The following is a 24,406-nucleotide window of genomic DNA, read 5'->3' on the forward strand; positions in this document are numbered from 1 at the left end:
GCTTTACTGGGAAGTGTGAAAGATGACCTCAGTTTGAGGAAGGCTGGCATATATCAAATTCCCTGTGAGTGTGGGAAGACTTATATCGGACAAACAGTACGCACCATCGAAGATCGTTGCTGAGAACATCAAAGGCACACTCGACTGAAATATCCAAATAAGTCGGCGGTAGCAGAGCACTGTTTGTCCGAGAAACACGAGATGGATTATGAGCGTACCAAGATCCTGGATCAGACCTCTAAATATTGGGACAGCGTTATAAGGGAGGCTATCGAAATTCGCACCAGGGAAGATCTTATCAACCGAGATTGCGGCTACAATCTAAGCAACGCTTGGGACCTGGCACTGAATGTAATTAAGAAGACTCTCAGCAAGAAGTACGAACTGGTGACCAGGGCAGACGTAGCAAGCACATCGACGCTATGACAGATCCCGAAGCCCATGTCTTCGTGACCACTGGCGCGCGGGTGCGGATGGTGAAGAGAGCGGCCTGTGGGGGTTGGGGATTTAAATCAGCTGCCCGTCCTCAGGAGCTCAGTTCGTCAGCGCACCTGACGATGGCGACATGTCTGATTGCCGAAATATTGTGCCCGTTGGACACTATGAACCGGCAGTATACCCGTGGACTGTTCGAGCGAGACGTGATCTGTTTGCAGACTATGTGTGGAGGATAGTGCCTGCCTGTGAAGGCCTTTGCGAGGCCTTTGGCATACTGGGCAATGACGTTCCTGTCACTGCAAATGACTATCCCTAGGTGGCCAGGCTCTATGGAACGGATTTTTTGGTGTGGAAGGGATGAGAGATGTGAAAATGCAGATACTGTTGGTGGTTGGTGGGTTTAATGCGGACAGAGGTGTGGATCAGCCATCAGAGAGTAGGAGGTTAATGTCCAGAAATGTGGCACACTGGATTGATGAGGATCAAGTGAAGTGTTGGGGGAGAAGGTGTTTAGGTTGTGAAGGCATGAAGGTGGAGTGTCTTGGCCCTGAGTCCAGATAATGAAGATTTCATCAATGAACCTGAATTAGAGCAGGTGCTTGGCATTTTAGGAGGCTAGGTAGGTCTCCTCTACAAAACCCGTAAACAGGTTGGCGTAGAACGCTGCAGCATGGGTGTCCATGTCTGTGCTGTGGATTTGTTTGTATACCTTTCATTCAAAGGAGAAGTAGTTTTGTGTTAGTGTATAGTTAGTATGGTGTATGAGGAATGATGTAGTGTGTTTTGAATATAAAGGTTGTTCGGGTAGGAGGTGTTCGATAGTGGCAAGACCATGGGCATGAGGGATGTTGCTGTATAGGGATGTGGTGTCAACAGTGATGAGTATGTGTCCAGGAGGTAAAGAGGTGGGGATGGTGGAGAGAGAGTGTAGGAAGTGGTTGGTATCTTTGAGATGGGTGGCTAAGTTTTGGGCAATTGGTGTTAGGTGTTAGTCAAAGAGGCCTGAAATTCTCTCAGTGGGGGTACAATAACCAGCCAGAATGGGGTTGGGTTTTGGGAAATTGGGGAGCAAGCAGAAGGTGGCTCTGTGGGTTGTCATAGGGGCTAGGAGGGAAATGGATTCTGGACAGTGGTTCCTTGAAGTGACTAAGGCTTTAAGCAGGGATTGGAGGATATGTTGGATTTCTGGAATGGGATCACTCTGGCGGAATTTACAGGTAGAGGAGTCAGAAAACTGACAGAGGCTTTCCGCCAGGTAGTCACTGTGATTCATAATGATAGTGATGGAACCTTTGTCTGCAGATAGCATGATTATGACAGGATTTGTTTTTAGGTTGCATAGGGCTGTCCTTTCTTCTGCTGAAAGGTTGGTGATCTTAGGAAGGGACCTGGGGAAGGATGGTGAAACCAAGTTGGAGGTAAGGAATTCCATGAAGGTGACCAGGGACTCATTAGGTCATAAGGGTTTGGGGGAAGGAGGATCATGGTTGAATGGTGGTATGAACAGGGAGAGGCAGTGTTCAGATTTGGGATTAGGTTGGCTTTTGTTGGAGGAATTGATGGCAAAGAAGTGTTGCAATTGTAGGGATTGGGAGAAGGAGAGTAGGTCTTTCACAAAACCAACATGGTTAAATTTGAGTGCACAGCTGAATGTGAGGAATTTTCATATCACTAGAACTTTGTGGGACTGAGGGCTTTAGTGGAAAAGTTTACGACAATGTTGTGGGAATGTTTTGGCTCTGAATGTAGCGGAGAGTTGGTAGGGAGTTTTTGGGGATGCATCAAGTTGAAAAGTCAGGTAGCCATGCTCTGAGAACGAGGGGTTGACGAGGAGGAAGACTGGGTAGGATAGGGGTTGGGCAGTGGTGCCTGATGCAGCAGTTGGATGTAAGCACTTGGATAACATATGGAGGTAGTGTCTGGAATGCTCCTCCATATGCTGGAAAGCAAGGGACTCAGTTCTAGTATATAGTAGGGACTGAACAGTGGTAGTATCTTGGGGAGGGAGCAGAGGTAGTTCTAGGGTACTTGTGCTATGGAGAGGCATTTCTACAATATCACGTTTGTGATGGCCAGGTACTGGGAGAATCTGAAGAGGTGAAGGTCATTGTGAAAGGAGGGGTGGGATCCAGGGAAAGGAATTTCTACGATTAGGCAGTTGGGGGAGGGGGGGGGGGGGAGGGAAATTCCATGGTTTAGGCAGCATATAAGGTATAGGATGTGGGACTCGGTTTTAGCCAGGCAAAGGGATATTTTTCTGAACTGATGTGGAAAGATGGTGCAGGGTCCATTGTGGCAGGGATGACATTGGGGAAATAAAATGGGCAAATGAAGATGTTAGGAGGTGGGGGGAGGTGAGAGGGAGCTGTGCAGCAGAAAAGACCCGTAAAGGTGCAAAAAGACATACAAAAACACGCGCAAATACGTAAAAATAAGAACAAATATGTAAAATATGCAAAAATACACTATGTTGGGGGAAGGGGGATTGGTTAGGTTGAGGTTCACAAGTTCATGGAGCATGGGTAGCTGTGGAAAATAAAATGTGAAAATATGGGAGGATGAGTTTTGTATCCCACCTGGAAGGTGGCGCGTGGGTCTCCTTCTGAAAACTGAAAGGTACACTGAAGGTAGGAAGCTAGGAGAAGCAGGTGAGGTAGAACTCTCGGCACTGCAGTGAGAACTAAAATCACCTTTATTTAACTTTGCGTACAAGTAGTGGTTTGCTCACTGAACTAGAAACAATGTTGCTAGGTCGTCTCCTCAGAATCAAATGGGCTGAAACTGTAGCGGAGCTGGAGGGCACTGTCGTCAGTGTTTGTCGTACTGCCAACTTAAGAACTTTCACCTATGCTGCGGCATCATAGCTATCAATACCATATCCCTCCCCCTGAAACGATGCACCATCGTTGAGTATGGCTTCCGATGGCAGGTGGAGGGACCCAGGGGCAATGCAGCTGAATGGACGGACAGCAGAACTGCTGGGGCATGCTATCCATCTGCGACCCTTAATTGCTTGCGAGGGGGCGAAGAAAACGCCCCGTGGAAAACCTGCCCGGACTGCGCACCGCCACTGGGTATGCTCGGATGAGGCGGAGCAACGACCTCCATGGGTGGCAGCGGTATGGCAGCAGCCTCAGCATCCATCAGTTCTGGCACCACGGAGGAACATGGTGGTGGCGGTGGCGGCGTGATGGCAGCCTCAGCATCCATCGGTTCTGGCACTGTGGAGGAACATGGTGGCGGCAGTGGCGGCCGGAGGTGGGGCCATGGAGGCGGCGAGAGGCGCCCGTCTGGTGCAGGTGACCGGACCGGCTGTGGCGACGACGACGGCAGGCGCGCCCTTGGTGGAGGCGCGAGCAGCGGATGCGGCACTGCTGGAGTTGTGGGCTGAGCCGGCGGAAGCCACGAAGCCTCCAATTCTGCCGCAAAACAACCAGCGGCAGAAAACCGAGGACGGCACAAATGGATCTGGTTCCAGTGTCACTTGACAGTGCCGGAGGGACCAGAAATGACAAATAAAGTGCGGCCAAGGTGGCGAAGAATGCACCCCTGCTCCCAGCACTGCCTGTAAGAGAAAATGCAACAGAACACCAAATCATGCAGCGCCAAGTCAGAACGTGGTGAAACAGTTGGAGTGCGCGGTGGCGGGTGCAACAGCTGCAGGAGTGACCGAAGGGCGCAGCCATGAAGCAGTTCCGCTGGGGAATGGGTGCCGCACAGCTGAGAGAGATAGGAAGCAAGGAAAGTCCAGAGCGCACGCTCATGAGAGCCGTAGCGCGCAACTTGCTCATCTGTGACTTAAACGTACACACAAAGCGTTCAGCCTCGCTATTCGACTGGGGGTGGAACAGGGCAGAGGTCAGATGGCAATTGCCATTAGCAGCACAGAATGCTTGAAACTCTGAGGACACGAATTGGGGGCCATTGTCGGAGACAATAACTTCAGGAAGGCCCTCAATGCAAAAAATAGACATCAAAGCCGAAATAATACTGGCAGATGTAGTAGAAGACATAGGTACAACAAAAGGAAAGTTGCTGTACGCATCAATAACTATCTACCAGCGGGTGTCCCAGAATGGACCCGCAAAATCAATCTGAACGTGCTGCCAAGGCGCAGTAGGAGTTGGCCACACAAAGAAGCACTGGCAGGGAGCAGATTGATGCTCCGTGCAAGAGCGACAATTAGCAACAAATTCTCAGTTTGTTTATCAATGCCTACTCAAGTGCAGTGACGACGCGCTAATTGCTTTGTCCGCACTGTACCCCAATGACCAGCACGCAGTAAATCAACGATCTCTGACTGCAACGAACGAGGTACAACCACACGAGACTGATCATTGTCAGTGCGCAACAGTAACACCGTGGTGTAGAGACAAGATGTGACGTTGTGCAGAGTAACTTTGAACAGGTGGATCTCGAATCTGCGTAGGAGATGGAGGCCATTGAGTACGAATGTACTGCAAAAGAATCTGCGAAGAAGCGTCGGCGGCTGTCGCGGAAGCAATGCGACAAAAATCCACTGGAAAACCATCAGCTAATTCCTTATCTTATGAATCAATAAACATGCAGGACAGTTCGGAAGAATCAAACACTTCGTCAGGACCGATAAGCAGGTGAGACAAAGCATCAGCATTGCCATGCTGGGCCGTAGACCAAAACAAGATTGCATATTTTGTGCAGTACGGGCTAGAACTGGCTTTGACGGGTGGAACAACGATGTCAAAGGCTTATGGTCGGCGACCAAATAGAACCTACGGCCATACAAAAAAATCATGAAACTTAGTCACTCCATAGACAATAGCTAAAGCTTCTTTCTCAATTTGAGAATAGTTTTGCTGGGTAGAATTGAGCAACATAGACACAAAAGCGATTGGGCGATCGACAGAATTAATGTGGTGCGAGAGAACTGCTCTGATGCCATGAGAAGATGCATCAACAGCCAAAACAATTGGTTTGGTGGACTGAAAGGAATCAAACAGCGATCACTCAACAAAGCAAATTTGAGCTTGTGGAAAGCAGCATCACATTCCGAAGACCAAACAAAAGGAACGTTCTTACGCCGAAGGCGATGAAAAGGCGCTGCAATCTGCGCTGCATTTGGTATAAACCGAATATAATATGTAATTTTTCCCAACACAGACTGAAGTTCTTTCAATTTCCTGGGCGCTGGCAAGTCTCTGATCGCACTGAGATGAGATGGCGAGGGGTGGATACCCTGTCCATTATTCATACGTCCTAAATAATGAATTTCAGTTTGAAAAAATTTGCAATTGTCTCTGTTACACTTTAGTCCTGCCTGCAAAAGTACAGTAAATAAGGCATGAAAATTCTGCAAATGTTGTCAGTGGTGCGACCTGATACAACTATATCGTCCAGATAATTGGAACAACCAGGTACAGTGGCACACAACTGCTGCAAGTAAGACTGAAAAATAGCAGGAGCCGAAGTACAACTGGACGGAAGGCGGCGAAACTTGAACAAGCCAAGGTGGGTGTTGATCACAAAATAGCGCTGTGGATGTTTGTCGAGTGAAATCCCCAAGTATGCGTTCCGCAATTCAATCGTGGAAAAGAATTTGCCCACACCTAGCTTATCAAAAATGTCTTCAGGACGTGGTAAGGCAAATGTAGCTACCACTGTCTGGGGATTTACTGTAGACTTAAAGTCAGCACAAATAAGTAGACGACCGTTTGGTTTCTTCACACACACTATAGGTGAAGCCCATGGCGAAGCAGAAACAGGTTCAATGACACCACTGTCTAGAAAATGCGTAAGTTCAGTAGCTACGATGTCACGCAGTGCGTGTGATACCGGGTGTGTGCGCTGGAAAATAGGCATGGCATTGTCTTTAACTACTACAACATGCGCTGCAAAGTCAGTGGCGCAACCAAGGCCATCAGAAAAGAGTTCAGCAAAATCATCGCATAGTGTGGCAACACTGTCTGCATGGTCACTAGTGTTGATGCAAGGTACATTGTCCTGAACTGCGACGCCAAAAAGTTCAAATGCGTCCATGCCAAAAGTGTTCGTAGCATCACTAGAGCGGAGCACATGGAAAGAAACTGTATGGGTCATTGCACCATACGTGGCTTGCAAACTAAACACGCTGAGCACTGAGATTTCCTGTCCAGTAAAAGCAGTCAGCATGGAATGCGAATGACGAAGCGGGGGCGAACCAAGCAAGTCATACGTTTATTTGTTCAGTAAAGAAACTGATGCGCCGGTGTCCAGCTGCAGGCAAACAGAATGTCCACAAATGTTCAGTCACAAAAATGCAAGAGGAAGTGTCTGGCAAAACATGATTCACATGAAGTACGTGAAGCAGAAGGCTTTGAATAAATGGCATTAACGTCCATAGGATGATGTGAATCATGATCATGGCGGTTGCCACTGTGGTGACGCCCAAGTGAGTCACGTGAACGGGAGACAAGTTGTGCATTAGAGTTTCTGTTACTGCACACAGCTTGCACGTGTCCTTCCTTATTACAAAAATAGCACTATGCTTGACAGGATGGGCAACTGTCCCGTGGGTGGGCACGAAAACATGATTTCAGTTCCTGAGTAGGAGCCAGGCATGAAACGTGTTTACGTGCGTGCGAGCGGCGCAGTGTGGCTGGCCGTGCTGGGACCGGACAGGACGGCATGTGTTGTGACACGCGAACACTACACACACCCAGGGTCACGTCGAATGCGGAAGTAGCCATGTCTAATGTATCTTGGCCGTCTAGCAAGTCCACAAGTTCCTGCAAAGACGGGCTTTTAAATTTGAGGATGTGCTCACGGATGCGGTGATCCGTCACATTCTGTGCAATAGCGTGTCTAATCACTATATCCACATATGAGCGTCCACACGAGCAATTAAAGTCACAATCAGAAGTTAGTCCCTGAAGGTCCGCTAACCAAGATTTATTCGACTGAGTAGGGCCATGCCGGAGGCGAAAGAATTTGTAGCATGCAGCTACAACATTTACATTGAAGTGGGAGTTCAAAGTGTCAATCACTTCGTCGTAAGTTTTAGTTTCTGGGCGGGTGGTGGGAAAACAGTTTTACTAGCTCACGGTATGACATCACACCCACGTTGGCAATGAAAAAAGCAAGGTGCTCTGTACCTGGTATGTTGTATGCTGCGAAGTGTGCCTCGAGCTGGGCGATGTATTCTGGCCAGAGTTCAACGTCAGGATTGAAGGCACAAAATGGCAGCCCTGTCGGTACAGGCGGTGGCGTCGGAGGCGCCGAAGTAGCTGCAGTTTGTAGTGTGATCAGTCCATTTATGGCAGCAAGCAGCTGAGTCATTTGCTGAGCCTGAAAACGAACAAGATCGGACAGCGAAGCCTGTTCCTGTGGCGAAGCCATGGTTTACACAAATTAAAGTCTTATAGCGACTGGGGGAAGTAGTCATACACTCACACAGTCACACGGGTATATCATAAAAAAGCTAAAGCAGTACCGAGCAAAAAAGGAAATGATAGGAAAGGAAAGGGGAATCCTCGTTGCCACTTTTTGTATCCTGCCTGGAAGGCGGCGCATGGGTCTGCTCCTGAAAACTGAAAGGTAGGCTGAAGGTAGAAAGCTAGGAGGAGCAGGTGAGGTAGAACTCTCAGCACTGCAGTGAGAACTAAAATCACCTTTACTTAACAGTTGCATACCAGTGCTGTATGTTGCACTGGCAGACGCCAATGGGACCCCACACATTCTCTATCTAGGATAAATCATATTACTTATGTATTTTCATAATTTTGGCAGATTAGAAGATTAAAATGTTGATTATTATTACTGGGAAAGGGTTTCTGGGACATTTTTAGTAAAAAGTAAATAGTTTTTTTACATTTATTTGTATTAATTTCACAGTTACAAGGATTACTTAGATTCACATTCAGAACACTTTACAATACAAACTACTACTTCTTTCTTGGTGTGTGCAGAGTAGATATACTTCCTGCAAGAAGTGCAAGATTTCATGTACTTACGGTCTTTGCTTCTGGCGCATAAGCAACTGTGTCATTTCTTTGGCAGTTATGCACAGCTGCACGTGTTACTTTCCGGCGCGGCTCCGTAACGTTGTTTCCTCTGCTCACAGCACCTAGATTTTGATTACACTCATACCCAAAAGTTGATAATGCTGTAACGTATTTTGAGTGTAGGCCTACAGCATTTTGAGTGCGTCTTTTCATGTTGAGGTCACAAAGTTCACGAGCAAGATCTTTCAGGTACTTCTTTCTTCCAGAACTCTTTGTCAGGTAATTCTTTGTCCATTCCTTGTGTGTATCCTGAAATACAACATATGAATTGTATGCTGCAATGTCAATCAAGTTGAAAAACACCCCCGTTGGCCATCGACGCATTGCTCGATGGCAGCTGTACATTCTTACACACTTATCGAATGTATCCACTTCTGACTTTGTACAACTGTAGAATAGGATGATGTCTGGCTTCTGTTCCATCACATTCATATCATGATGTTGGGATGACAATACTGTGACGACCTTTCCTTTCTTACGTATGTAACTGACTAAAGTGGCATCATCACTAAAGGCAAATTGGATTGTTCCTGGTGTAGCTTTTTTTAGAGAACAGGACGAAGTTCTGTAGGAACATGGCATTTGTCACTTCGATTAGTACCAACTGTAGTTATTTTCTCTTTCAAAAGATCAGATGCGAGCGGAACGGTAGTGAACTTTCTGTCCGTGTTAACATTTCTTCCAGATTGTTTCAAGTCAGACATTTCATTCAATCTTCTAACTATTTCAGGGCCACTGTTATGGTCCTTCTCATTAGCATGCTTTCCAGCGTAGGGATCTGCAGCGAAGCAGTATTTCATATCTGAATCACGTAACAGGTTCACCTCTATTCCATATTTTCCTGGTTTTGTTGGAATATTTAGCCTGAATGGGAATCGCCCATGGAAGGTCACAAGTTCTTCATCCACTGTGACTGACTCACTAGGATTATAAAACTCAGGAATAATTATAATTATGGGTTGGAAGAATTTGGGCATGAGATGCTGCACCCACAATTTGAACAGTCATGTAGCAGTGAGTTGTGCACAAACGAGGTAGTTGGCACAGTGAGGCCCAGAAGGCAGAACATGTGTGGCCTTGAAAGATAAGAAAAAAGACAAGAAAGGAGAGAAAGAACAGACACTGACAAAATTAATGCTTAAGAGGATAGTAACAAAGGAAAACATCACATGGTTGTGGGGTGGAAGCAAAGCCATAAGGCAAAATCAAACAATGGAAACTCTACATTGGAATATCAACAATACAAGGAAATGATTGATTGGTACTCACCGTAATTATGACACATTGTATTTCGGACAGGCACAACAAAGAGACTGTAACACATTTAGCTTTCAGCCAGCCTTCTTTAGAATGGAAAACACACACACACACACACACACACACACACACACACACACACACATTCATTCACACAAGTAAGTACACCTCATTCACACATGACTGCCATCTCTGGCAGCTCAGACTGGAATGAAACTGTCATGTTGAAAGAAAGCAGGGGCCGGGGGAAGAGGAAAGGATAGCAGGGTGCAGGTGGGTGAGAGAACAATGCTATTGGATGAAGCATGCAGGGACTAGATGCAGGCATGACAAGATTGCTAGGTGGAATATTGTGAGGCTATGAAGCAGGGAGGTGGGCAGGGAGGTCGGGAGGATGAGGAGTGTAAAAGAAGAAGAGCAAGGAAGGGGAAAGATGGGCGGCTGTGTAGGCAGAGGACAGAAACTTTTTGGTGGAAGATGTGGGAACAGTAGGTTACTGTAGGTTGAGGGAGGGATAATTTTGGGAGCGCAGTTCAGAAAATCTGGTGGTGGAGGGGAAGACCCAGATGGCCTGGGTTGTGAAGAACCCACTGAATTCTAGCATGGTATGCTCAGCACCATGTTGTGTGGTAGGGTGGTCCACTTTGCTCTCAGCCACACTTTGGCAATGACTGTTAGGCTGGTGGACAGCTGGTTGGTAGCCATACCAACATACAAAGCTGTGCAATGTCTGCAATTCAAGCTGGTAGACAGCATAGCTGCTTTCTCAGATATCCTAGCCTCTGATGGGTTAGAATAAGCCTTTTACAGGATTGGAATAGGAAGTGCTGGGTAGGTGGATTGGACAGGTCTTGCACGTGGGTCTTCCACAGGGATATGATCCCTGTGGCAAGGGGTTAGCATTGGGAATGGCATAAGGATGGAGTAGGATGTTGTGAAGTTTGGGTGGGTTACAGTACACCATTTTCAGTGGGTTGGAAAGATCTTGAGTAGGATGTCCACTATTTCAGGACATGATGATAGGTTATCAAAGTCATGATGAAGACTGTGGTCCAGTTGTTCCAGTCCAAGGTCATACTAGATGGTAAAGGAGGCATTCCTTTGTAACTGGTTTTTGGGGTAATGGGAGGATTGGGGGGTATGTCATCAAATGGCACAGGAGATCTGTTTGCAGACCATGTGTGGAGGATAGTGTCTGTCCGTGAAGGCCTTGGTAAGACTTTGAGCATATTGAGCAAAGGAATTATTGTAAATGCAGATACACTGCCTCCGGGTTGGCAGGCTGTATGTGGTGGTTGGTGGGTTTATTGTGGACAGAGGTGAGCAGGAGCCATGAGAGAGCAGCAGGTCAATGTCCAGGAAGGCAGTACACTGGGCTGAGGAGGACAAGGTGAAGCAGATGGGAATGAAGGTGCTGAGGTTGTGAAAGAATAAGGATGGAGTGTCTTGTCCTGAGCCCAGATAATGAAGTATCATCACTGAATCTGAACAAGACTAGGGATTTGATGTTTTGGGAGGCTAGGAAGGTCTCATCTAAATTGTCCATAAACAGGTTGGTATAGCAAGGGGCCATGTGTGTTCCCATGGCTATGCTCGAGATTTTTCTGTGTACCTCCCATTGAAAGGAGAAGTAGCTATGTGTTAGGATAAAGCTTGTAAAGTGTATGAGGAATGATGTAGTGGGATTGGAGTTTGAAGGATGTTGGGAAAGGTATTGTTGAATGGTGACAAGGCCATCTGGGGTCAACAGAAGCGTCCGATCTTACCCGTCGGCTTTGACCCGTGACGTAAGCGTGTTGTGGTGTGTGACGTCATTACGGCGCGGAGTTTGATTTGCGATTGTGGCGTGTTTGTAGATGTCTTGTTTTTGTTTGTCGTGCTCTCTGGTGGTGTGTTCATGGTTTTCGTTTGTTTCGTTTGTTTCGTGTGGTGGGGTCAGTTTTCTGTTGCTCAGGTGTTGGATTTGAAGCGGAATTTCTATTAGTGAGTTAATGGTTAATTTAATGCTCATTGCTGTACGTCGGGTGAGTTTGTTATTGAGTGTATTTGGTTGTGGTTTTTTGTTCAGGAATGGATATGAAAGACCACCTTAACAGTGTTCGGTTGAGGGCGATGATGGGGGAGACAGCTTTAGAGCTGATTAAATTTCTTCAGCTATTTGGCTTAATTGCCGAGGTCGTGAAGTGCGGTGTGTGCGGTGAACCTATGAAATTGGTTAAAGTTCCGGACTCTCGGACCAGGGACGGATACATGTGGTGTTGCCGGAAAGATGGCGTATGGCGTTCTGTAAGGCGTGGTACCTGGTTCGAGAAGTCTAGATTGGCCATGCGTGAGATTGTGCTTATTACGTATTATTTTTGTTATAGTTGCGAGCAGAGTTTTTGCGCGTTTGAGACTGGTGTGAGTGAGAGGACTGTTTTAGACTGGTATTCCTTTTGTCGTGAGGTGTGTTCCGAATTTATTAAGTACAGGGGTAAGTTGGGTGGGCATGGGGTGCTTGTGGAGGTGGAATGTGTTTTTAGGGTTGTGGAGGGGAGGTCGAAGCCTGAATTAGTGGGGTTAATTGAGGAGTATGTAGAGCCGGGGTCCACAGTAGTTTCAGATGCGTTTTCTTCATATAGGGGGTTGGGTGAGAGGGGATTTAATCATTTAGTAGTGAACCACAGTCTAGAGTTTAAGAATTATGATACTGGGGCTTGCACTAACACAATTGAGGGGATGTGGGGAGCGGTTAAGTCAGTTCTTGGGAGGGGGAAGAGGCGCTCTTCCAACCTTCAGTCTCATTTAGATGAGTACTGTTGGCGGAAGAGTGTCCCAGAGGGCTATTGCATTCTTCGGGTTTTTTTAAGGGCTGTGGGTAAAATGTATAGACCGAAAGTGGTTAGTTAGGGTGGGCTGGGTAGGTGGGTGGGTGGTTTATTTTGTTGTATAGTGTTTGTGTGTTGTATTTTGGAGTTGTGGGGGAGGGGGTTGACGTTTGGGTGGGTTGGGTTTTTATTTTAGTTCAGTATTTTTTCGTTGGTGTGTGTGTGTGTGTTTTTGTATGTGTGTGTGTGTGTGTGTGTGTGTGTGTGTGTGCGTGCGTGCGTGTGTGCATTTGTGTGTGATTGTGGTGGCCAATCTAGTTTGTGGAGCTGGAACTTTTTTGAGGTAAGTTCCGTTTTTTTTTTGGTTATTTATGTATGTTTTGTGTATTGGGTATAGGTTGGAAACATCCGATCTCACGCGTCGGCTTTGACCCGTGACGTAAGGGACCTACACATTGATCTGTAGCGTAGCCCTGAATACGAGGTTAGGTTGGGAGTTTTTTTTTGGAATGCGGCCGCGGCAGCGGCCGCCTATGATTCGAAAATATTGATTTGACACTAATGAACATGTATACGTAATATGAAGCAATTTGATGAACATATTGATCTGTAGCGTAGCCCACTTGAGGTTAGGTTGGGAGTTTTTTTTTTGGAATGCGGCCGCGGCAGCGGCCGCCTATGATTCGAAAATATTGATTTGACACTAATGAACATGTATACGTAATAGGAAGCAATTTGATGAACATATTGATCTGTAGCGTAGCCCACTTGAGGTTAGGTTGGGAGTTTTTTTTTGGAATGCGGCCGCGGCAGCGGCCGCCTATGATTCGAAAATATTGATTTGACACTAATGAAGCCTGTGGGGGGATGGGGGGGCACTGCAGACTCCCCCCACCGCATAACGACACATGATGATCAAATTTTGAAAAAAAATGAAAAATTTTTTCCGTACCTGCTAAACTGCATAAGTGCCGATGTATGTAGGTGTAAGGGAAGCTTTCGTTTCTTAGTTTTCTATTGGGGGATCTGATCGGTAGGTTCTGTTGAGCTATATAGGTTAAGGGAAGTGTCCGATTATGGATAGGAATGTGTTTTTTGGTATTTGGTCAGTTTTGTGATGTTGATTTATTTCGTTGTTTTGCGTGGTTTTGAATGGCGGTCGGTGGCTACATTTCTGTATATTTAGTTTCTCCGCACCCAAAAACCCCTAATTTCTCACGCTTGTCCCGTTACAGTCATTAGGCTTTTTGTGAAACTTGTGTATTTCAGTGTTTACAATACGTATGCGATGTTTTTATATCCGCCATATTGGAATTGTTTATAGTCGTTTCCGCGGTATTTGTGACGTCATGGGTCAAAGCCGACGGGTAAGATCGGACGCTTCTGTATTTCCGCCATCTGCATGATGGATGTTCTTGTATGGGGAAGAGGTGTCAACAGTGACACTCTAATTTAACCAGTTTTTTTGTCAAAAACCTAGTTTCCTTCTCCCAATCACTGCAATGGAATGGAAACACTTCTTTGCCACCAACCACTCTGTCCAAAGCCAGCCTAATACCAACACTGAACACTGCCTCTCCTAGTTCATGCCACCGTCCAACTGTGATCCTGTCCTTCCTACCTAACCATCCCCTGATCATCTTCCAGGAATTTTTTACCTTCAACTTGGTCTCACCATCCTCCCCAAGGCCCATTCCTAAAAACACCAACCTTTCTGAAGAAGAAAGGATAGCCGAACACAGCCTTAGATACTTCCCAGAACCTCTCCTCTGAATTCATTTTCCTCCTCACTCTCATGACACCCCACACACTCATATTCTGTACGCTCAGCAATATCCACAAACCCAAAAATCCTGGATGCCCAATTGTAACTGGTTATTGTGCCCCCACTGAAAGAATTTTGGCCCTTATTGACAAACACCTCCAACCAAATGCCCGAAATCTAGCATCCCATGTCAAAGATATCAACTACATCCTACAATGATTCTCTGCCATTCCTACTGCTCTACTTCCTGGGTACTTACTTGTCGCTGTTGACACCATTTCCTATGCACCAACATCCATCATGTCCATGATCTTACTGCTATTGAACACTACCTTTCCGAACCTCCTTTAGACCCCAAACCCAATACTCCATTCTTCGTGCACTGTACTAACATTATACTAACACACAACTACTTCGCCTTTGAATGGAAGGTATACAAACAAGTCTGCAGCACAGCCATGGGCACCTTCAGGGCACCATTCCATACCAACCCTCTACAGGCCGCATAAAGGAGACCTTCGTAGCCTCCAAAGATGCCAAACGCCTACTCTTGTTCAGGTTCATTGATATCATCTTCATTATCTGGCCTCATGGTCAAGAGAGCCTATCCTCATGCCTTCACAAGCTCAACACCTTTCCTAGCCACTTCACCTTGTCCCCTGAACCCAGCATGCCACCCTCCTGGGCACTGGCCTCCTCCTCTCTGATGGCTCCATGCTCACCTCCGTCCACATTAAATCCAACAAACTCCAACAGTACCTGCATCTTTGACAGCTCTCATCCCTTCCACACAAAATAATCCCTCCTATACATCCTGATCATCCAGGGACTATGTATCTGCAGTGACAAGAACTCCCTTTCCAAGTATGCTGGAGGCCCCACCAAGGCCTTCACAGACAGGTACTACCCCCAGACATATTCTGCAAACAGTTCTTCCATGCCATTTTCCCACACATCTCTAATCTTCCCACCATCCCCAAGGGCCATCTACAAAAGACTGCCCCATCTGTCACCCAATACCACCCCAAACTGGAATGATTTAACCACATCCTTTGTCAGGGCTTTGATTATCTATCATCATGTCCTGAAGTGAGGGAATTCTTCCGATAATCCTTACCACCCTTCTTAAAGTGGTGTTCTGTTGCCTACGCAAGCTTCACAACATCCTAGTTCATCCTCATGCCACTCCCAATGCCAACCCTCTTGAGTCAGGATCACATTCCTGTTGAAGACCCAGGTGCAAGACCTGCCCAATCCACCCACCCAGCACTTGCTATTTCAGTCCTGTCACAGGTGAAAGCAGCCATGTCATATACTACCTCTGTTGCAATCACTGAACAGCTTTTTATATTGTTATGTCTACCAAACAGCTGTCCACCATGATGAATGGCCACTGACAAGCTGTAACAACGAGCAAATTTGACCACTCAGCCACACAACGTGCTGCTGAGCATACCATGCTAGAGTTCAATGGCTGCTTCACAACCCAGGCCATCTTCATTCTCCCCTCCACCACTAGCTTGTTTGAACTGTGCAGATGGGAGTTATCCTTACAATACATTCCACATTCTCCACTCCCAAAATCATCCTGGCATCAACCTACTTTAACCTACTGTCCACACACCCTCCACCCGACAGTTTCTGCCCCCTCTGCCCTGTCACCTCATCCCTGTTCATACTGCCTCACCCACATTGTTTGTCGCCCTCTTCCAACACACCCACCTGCCTTACCCCTTCCCTGCTCTTCTCCTTTTCTGCTCTCCTTCCCGCCCCCTCCTCTCACCTTCCTGCCCCACCACCTCCCAGCACTGGGGCCTGGCAGTCTTGTCATGCCTCCATTTGGTCCCTGCACACTTTACTCGATAGTGTTGTTTATATACTGTTCACTAACTTGATTTCTTACTCACAAGGCATTGAGGATCAATTTTGTATTTAATGTATGGGCTTTAAAGTGACAGTGCATTGTCAATGTCTATGATACCATGAGTCAACCCAACAAATTAAACATCTGGCCATCCAGATTTAGATTTTCCATCATTTCCTTAAATCACAAAAGGTGAAAGTCTGGGTGCATCATTTGCAAGTGCACAACTGATTTCTTTCTCTAACCTCAGCTTTTATTTCTTTTCTAATGACTTCATCAATGATGGGACCTTAAACCGTTACCTTTTTTCCTTCATTTTGCTGCTTCTACCAAAAGAGCAGAAATTAGATTTTTCTGTTGCAACAGTATAGATATGTGCTCTCGATTAGATTGGATTGAGCCCTTCATCCACTCTTATGCAGGAACATTTGGACTGTATGCTACAAAACCAATTTCTCTTTCGTCCTAGTGGAGAAACATGTAAGCATTATTTTCTGTAAACTAATCACAGATGGAGGCAGGATATGTGAGTGTGCAACAGATTTGAAACTGTCAGTTGGGATGGGTGCCTCTTTCACACAGCCACTGAATGCTAGATGATTTGCAAATTACCGATCTACAACTGTCATAACCTTCTCTTAGAATTCAAAACATTTTCTAGCCTGAAGGTAGAGGGTGTATGGGGAGTGGACGTCTTAACAACTTATATTTAAAATGTTTTTTTTTCCTGCTTTGATACAAGCACATTTTTCTGTAGATGCATTATCTGGTGAAAGTTTTTGTTGTGGATTGGCAGGAGAGCCAACACCGTGTTACTAGAGGAAGCCAAAAGGCACGCGTTTTAGCTCACGCAGGCTGGCGTGAGGTCTGGAACAGGACAAGGAAATTAGAATTTAGAAAAAACAGACGTAGTTGTGGAGTACTTAACTTTAATCCATTAATGGTGAACGTCGCTCTTGATGGTACATGATTCACAGTATCAATAGTAACTGGTAATGGTGCCTTGCTAGGTCGTAGCAAATGACGTAGCTGAAGGCTATACTAACTATCGTCTCGGCAAATGAGAGCGTATTTTGTCAGTGAACCATCGCTAGTAATGTCGGTGGACAACTGGGGCGAGTGCTAGGAAGGCTCTCTAGACCTGCCGTGTGGCAGCGCTCGGTCTGCAATCACTGATAGTGGTGACACGTGGGTCCGACGTATACTAATGAACCGCGGCCGATTTAAAGGCTGCCACCTAGCAAGTGTGGTGTCTGGCGGTGACACCACATTCCTCCCCCGCAAATCGGCGTACGGTTGTGGCATAAGGCTTCCGCTCGCCGTGGGCAGGACCCCATGTTGACGTATGCGATGAGGTGGGGAGCCTAACAACAGGCGAGGCTGTGCCACCCGCACCCTGCCATTCGGACCGCGGGGAGCTAGGAAACGCCTGAAAACCTGCTCCAGGGTGCACACCAACATGCGGTGTATGCGCCCGCAGAGAGACATGAGGGGCCGAAGGGTCGACCTCCATCAGGCCGGGGTACCCGACGGGCGAAGACAACATACGGTCCGGAGCGGGCAAGAGTTCCATGTCGGAGGACAACTGGTCACGGGAAGCGATCAGCGGTGTGTGACCCAGGGAGGCGCCCGGCGGTTACAGCGACGCGTCCACTGCGGCGTCACTGGCGGGAGAACAGGCGGCGGCGGCGTGTCGCCATGGGGCAAAATGGAAGGCAGCGTCGGTAACACCTGGGGCCGAGGCGAGCCAGTAGATGGGTCCCCAGGGCGCTGACCGGACGGCACTGTCGCTGAAAGCAGACAGGGAGCGGCAGATCCCGTGCGACGACAGAGGTGCAGCTGATTGAGATGCCGACGCACCTCACCAGAGGCTCCCAAAACCAGATACATAGCACGGCCGAGGCAGCGAAGAATGCGCCCTTCGAGCCAACACCGTGAACCTCAATAGTGGCGGTAGTAGACCACGTCGCCTGGGGCAAAAGCAGGTGTCTGCCGCTTCACTGGAACCTGATGCAGCGGATGTGGCAAAGACATCAAGGTTCGATGAGGGCGACCGTGGAGCAACTCAGCCGGCGAGCGACCATCTCGGGGCTGAGAGCTATACGAGGACAAAAATAGCAATAACGCGTCCTCCCGAGAATGTGACTTTTTCAACTTCAACATCTGTGACTTGAAAGTCCTGACCAATCGTTCAGCAGCACCGTTTGACTGTGGTGAAACCGGCGCGGACGCCAGATGTTGAATACCATTGGCCTTGCAGAATGACTGAAATTCTCCGGACATGAATTGTGGGCTATTGTCGGAAACTATAGTCTGTGGAAGACCTTCGATGCAAAAGATAGCAGATAACGCTTGGATGGTGGCAGATGACGTCGTGGAAGACATCCGGACAACAAAAGGAAAATTACTGAATGAATCTACCACAACCAACCGATGAGCATTCCAGAATGGACCATCAAAATCGATGTGTAAGCGTTGCCAAGGGGAAGTGGCTTTTGGCCATGCAAAGAATTTCCGCGGTGGTGCTGATTGTTGTTCGGCATGCACCATGCAAGAAGAGCACATATTCGTAATCGCGGCATCGATTCCAAACCAAGTACAGTGCTGACGAGCAAGTTGTTTCGTTTTCACTATACCCAAATGTCCTTGGTGGAGAAGCTGTAAGACAGAGGACTGTAACGAACGTGGGACCACGATCCTGGACTGATCATTATCAGAACGCAACAGCAAAACACCACGTCATACAAAAAGTCTCTCCTGGTGAGCAAAAAATCGGCGAACCAACGGATCCCCAATCCATGACTTTGACAAGGGCCATTGTGTAGCAACAAAATGCAGAACGGTAGCAAGGACGGGGTCGGCAGCTGTGGCTGTAGCTACACGACGAAAATCAATCAGAAACGATTCGACCACGTCATCGGTTTCCGAATCAATGAACATGCAAGCTAGTTCGGAGGAATCGAATGCTCTATCCTCAGCAACAGGCAAATGGGACAACACATCGGCGTTTCCGTGCTTAGCAGTGGATTGATACAAGATATCGTAGCGGTACTGCGAGAGGAAAATAGACCAGCGAATGAATTTCTGCGCTGTACGTGGAGGTACAGGCTTGGTTGGATGAAAAAGCAATGTCAGAGGTTTGTGGTCTGTGATGATGGTAAAGTGACGACCATACAAGAAATCATGAAACTTTGTAACACCAAATACGAGAGCCAATACTTCTTTCTCGATCTGTGAATAATTTTTTTGCGCAGACGAAAGCAATTTGGACGCAAAGGCAATAGGGCGATCGTGCGATCCATCTTTGTGCACAAGCACAGCACCAATCCCGAAATCCGATGCATCCACCATCAACAAAAGGGGCTTCTGGGGATCGAATGGCGTAAGGCAAGTATTGGAAAGCAACGCCGATTTCAACTGGCGAAAGGCGAGTTCGCATGCCGTCATCCAGACAAACGGAACACCTTTACGGCGTAAGCGATGAAGCGGAGCTGAAATGGAAGAGGCATGCGGCACATATCTGTGATAATAGTTAATTTTTCCCAGCACACTCTGTAGCTGCTTCAAATTCTGCGGCGAAGGCAAGTCTTGTATGGCATGGAGGTGCTTGGGACTGGGATGTATGCCTTGGGCATTAAGTACATATCCCAGGTAGGGCAAGTCATGAGCAAAAAACACACATTTGTCCTTCCGCAAGCGAAGACCATTTTGTCGCAAGACCTGAAATAATGTTCTGAGATTGGCTAAATGTTCTTCTTCCGTCTTTCCGAAGATCACAATATCGTCCAAATAGTTTGCTGCAGTAGGGACCGACGCACAAACAGTTTGTAGATATTGCTGAAACAATGCAGGGGCGGATGCACACCCGAATGGCAGTCGTTTGAATCGATACAAACCAAGATGCGTGTTAACCATCAAAATGCGCTGGGATTCTTCGTCCACCGGTATTTGCAAGTACGCACCTGCTAGGTCCAACTTCGAAAAATATTTACCCGGGCACAGTTTGTCAAAAAGATCTTCCGCGTGGGGTAAAGGAAAAGTTGCAATCACTAGTTGTGGATTCACTGTTGCCTTGAAGTCCACACAAAGTCTCAATTTTCCTGAAGGTTTTGGCAAAATTACTAAGGGTGATGCCCAGAGAGAAGCCTGCACACGTTCAATAACACCTTGTGATTCCAAATCGTGTAATGTATTTGCGACCTCATCACGCAATGCATGAGGAACATTGTGCGCTCTGAAAAATTTCGGTTGCGCGTTTACTTTCAGTTCCAAATGTGCTTTATAGTTCTTAGCACAACCGAGGCCCGGTGCAAAAATGTCTGCAAATTCTTCACATAGACGAGAAACACTGTCTGAAGGCACAGTCTGGTTCACTGATAGGACCTGATTTACTATAGACAAGTTAAACAACTGAAATAAATCGAAACCAAACAAGTTCACTGCAGAAGAAGAACGAAGGACGTAAAATGACACAAATTTTGTTTGTCCCTTGTATGTTGCAAGAAAGCTGCACTGTCCTAACACAGGGATCTCTTGACCTGAATAGCTAGTTAACTTAACAGTTGCGGCACGCAACAGAGGTGTGCCCAGCAGTTTGTAAGTGTCTTGATTGATCAGTGAAACTGCAGCCCCGGTATCGAGCTGGAATGGTATCACTTTGCCGTTGATGTCCAAGTCCACAAAAAGTTTTTTGCCCTGCTGACGACAAGAGCGACTGTCTCGTGCAATGTGAACTGACACTGGTACAAAATCACTTGCGATGTCGACGCACACTATGTGTGGGACGAACACAGTCACTGTTAGAGAGAGTGGCACTTGGCGGAGTGGAATGGACTATATGAATTTCCATGGGCAAAGTTTCACGAGCCTGAGTATCCTTGGTTCGATTCCAATTCCGGCGCGAAGCAAAGGGCCTGGAATGATTTTGAGTTTCTGATCTGAGCTTGTTCTGACAAACACTTTGAACATGTCCTTTTTTATTACAGTAAAAGCAAATAGCTTGGCGTGGCGGGCAATTCTCACACGAATGTCTAGTAGCACACCGCGGGCATGATTTTAGCACTGCATTTGCTTGCCGGCGCGGTACACATGGCTGAGAGCCTGGCGGCAGCGGCACAGCTGGGTGCGAGGACTGTTTACTGTTCCGTGCAGCTCGCCCGGCGGGCCGGTTAACCTGAAACACGGGTGGCGAAGTTTCAAATGAGTCCTGAGCAAAGTCAAGTGTGTCCTGCTGATCCAATATGTCCATCACTTGTTGAAGGGAGGGATTGACTAGTTTCAAAATCTGTTCCCTTATATGAACATCAGAAACGTTCTGTGCAATTGCATCACGTACCATAGTATCTGAATAAGGGAGTCCACATTGACACTCAAAAGCACAATCCCTAGTAAGGCCTTGCAAGGTTGCAACCCGCTCCCGATTAGTCTGACCTGCCATATGTTTTGTACGAAAGAAGGTATACCTTTTCGCAACTACATTGACTGATTCTTTGAAATATGCATCTAATGCAGACAAAATTTCTTCGTAGGACACAGTTGCTACGTCGCGTCGGGGAAATAATTTGACTATCACACGTTACGTTTGTACGCCGACCGAAGACAACAAAAATGGCTGCCGCTCGTTACCTTGAATTCTGTAGGCGGCGAGATGGAATCCAAATTGTCGTGACCACTCCATCCAGCTTTCCAGTGCAGCATCAAAATGACGAAAAGTTGGTGCAACTGCTTGTTGTGGCCGCGTTAGCGGTGGAGCGGCGGCTGCCGTGTCGTTTTGCATTGCACGTTGACCCTGGACGAGCTGTCCAAGGGCATCCAGTAATGCCTGTGTCTGCTGATTCTGTAAGCAATAAAATTCGGACAGTACATCTGGAGATGGTGGCGAAGCCATTACACAAGTAAATCAGGGCAGTATAGTTAAGAACGCGGTATTGCTTCGTCGCCAATGTTGTGGATTGGCAGGAGAGCCAACACCGTGTTACTAGAGGAAGCCGAAAGGCACGCGTTTTAGCTCACGCAGGCTGGCGTGAGGTCTGGAACAGGACAAGGAAATTAGAATTTAGAAAAAACGGACGTAGTTGATGGAATACTTAACTTTAATCCATTAATGGTGAATGTCACTCTTGACGGTACATGATTCACAGTATCAATAGTAACTGGTAATGGTGCCTTGCTAGGTTGTAGCAAATGATGTAGCTGAAGGCTATGCTAACTATCGTCTCGGCAAATGAGAGCGTATTTTGTCAGTGAACCATCGCTAGCAAAGTTGGTTGTACAACTGGGGCGAGTGCTAGGAAGTCTCTCTAGACCTGCTCTGTGGCAGCGCTCGGTCTGCAATCACTGATAGTGGCGACACGCGGGTCCGACGTATACTAACGGACCACGGCCGATTTAAAGGCTACCACCTAGCAAGTGTGGTGTCTGGCGGTGACACCAGAGTTTTTCCCTTTTACAACTGAGGCTGCCTCTTCTGTGGGTGTTCTCTCTCTCTTTTTGGTTGGTCCAGAAGGCTTGTGTGACATTTTTCATTTATTACATTATTCTGTGAAATGTATCATTTGTGGTAAAAAGTAATGGATTTACAACACTTTGACCATAAAAACTGGCACACACAATCAAAATTCATTTTAAAATGGACCAGACATTTCTCAGAAATTAGTTTTTGTATTAGGTTTTCTCAGTATTTTAGAAAATGTAGCCACTCTTTTCTCTAATATGCCTGTTATAGCAGCTGCTTCACACTCTTTTAGTTGCTAATTGCACAGTATCATATTGGGGTCTTTCATGAAGTCCTCATATGTGGTCATAGGTGTCAGATGTCCTTCACATGGATCATCCTGAAGAGCAGTTCAAATCCAGTCTCCCACCATTTACAAATCTTCACCAGCTCTGACCAATTTCTTTCCTATGATCCACTGTCCAAAAAGTGTAACTGCACCGTGTTTCAGTTTATCCCTTTAAAGAATATGCACAACATGACTAATTTTAAAAGTTATATAAAGACAAGTGTTCTCCAAATCAGTTGACATTGACCTTGTGTTATTGCATAACATGAACATACATAATATAAAAACAGTTCATTAATACCAACACCAGTTCTGACCCAAGATAAGAGAATTGTTCTTGTCCTTGTAAAGATGTCAACATTATGAACATGGATAAAATTAAATGCAAAAGGAACATAATGAACACAGTCAGTGATAAGGTACAGAAACCTGCACCTTTACCTTAATGTGATAAATCACAGATACAGTCTGAATGCATCGAGTTTGAAGTTAGATACCTGAAAGTAACACTTATGTACCAAAACCATACTGTTACTATAAGTGTAATATGTATAGCCAAAAAACATATAAATGAATATCAGCTTGTAAAAATGTAGGTAATATGTCCATAAAAATGATATTTTTATTGACCTGCAAGAAAGTAAGTAAGCTTAACAGGTAATTATCATGTGTGAGGTAAAAATTGTGTAATATAAATGGAAGAACAAAAGATATCAAAATAAGAAAGGAAATCTCCAGCAATATTTCAATATCATGATAACATTTGTGTCAGGATTAAGATGAGTAATAACAGTAGTCAGCAGTCCATACAAACTTGCTACAGGGAATCACATGAACATCTGTATCTACACCTGTGTACCTGTACTTGCTTCACACACATATGAGGGGCGTTTGAAAAGTCCGTGCAAAAGTAAAAACTACTTACATGTTTGGGGTAAACCTTTTTTATTTTTCAACATAGTCTCATTTTAGACTTATACACATCATCCAACACTGTTTTAATTTGTTGATCCCTTCCGAATAATAGGAACTGTCCAACTCTGCAAAGTAGCTATTAGTTGCTGCAGCCACCTCCTCGTTTGAATAAAATCTTTGTCCTGCCACCCATTTCTTCAAACTGGGGAACAAATAGTAGTCTGAGGGACCCACGTCTGGAGAATAGGGGGGATTGAAGCGAGTTGGAATCCTATTACCATTAATTTAGCGACCACAACTGCTGAAGTGTGTGCTGGTGCATTGGCGTGATGGAAAAGGACTTTTTTGTGGTCCAATCGCCGGCGTTTTTCTTGCAGCTCAGTTTTCAGATGGTCCAATAACGATGAATAATATGCACCTGTAATAGTTTTACCATTTTCCAGACAGTCGATGAGGATTATCCCTTGCCGGCCGCTGGTGGCCGAGCGGTTCTGGCACTACAGTCTGGAACCGCGCAACCGCTACGGTCACAGGTTCGAATCCTGCCTCGGGCATGGATG

The 24,406-nt window shown here is 46.4% G+C and overlaps 1 protein-coding gene across 1 annotated transcript; it reads right to left on the reverse strand.

Moving 5' to 3' along the window:
* Nucleotides 1-3,426: 3,426 nt before the first annotated feature.
* Nucleotides 3,427-14,214, reverse strand: LOC124556106 (leucine-rich repeat extensin-like protein 3). The gene is made up of 3 exons (XM_047130130.1): nucleotides 14,179-14,214; nucleotides 8,406-8,705; nucleotides 3,427-3,825 (listed from the first exon to the last, which is right to left on the reverse strand). The coding sequence occupies exons 1-3, from the start codon at nucleotides 14,212-14,214 to the stop codon at nucleotides 3,427-3,429; spliced, it is 735 nt and encodes a 244-aa protein (XP_046986086.1).
* Between the last annotated feature and the right edge of the window lie 10,192 nt (nucleotides 14,215-24,406).

The sequence above is a fragment of the Schistocerca americana genome, chromosome X (genome assembly GCF_021461395.2).
Source record: "Schistocerca americana isolate TAMUIC-IGC-003095 chromosome X, iqSchAmer2.1, whole genome shotgun sequence".
Lineage (NCBI taxonomy): Eukaryota > Metazoa > Arthropoda > Insecta > Orthoptera > Acrididae > Schistocerca > Schistocerca americana.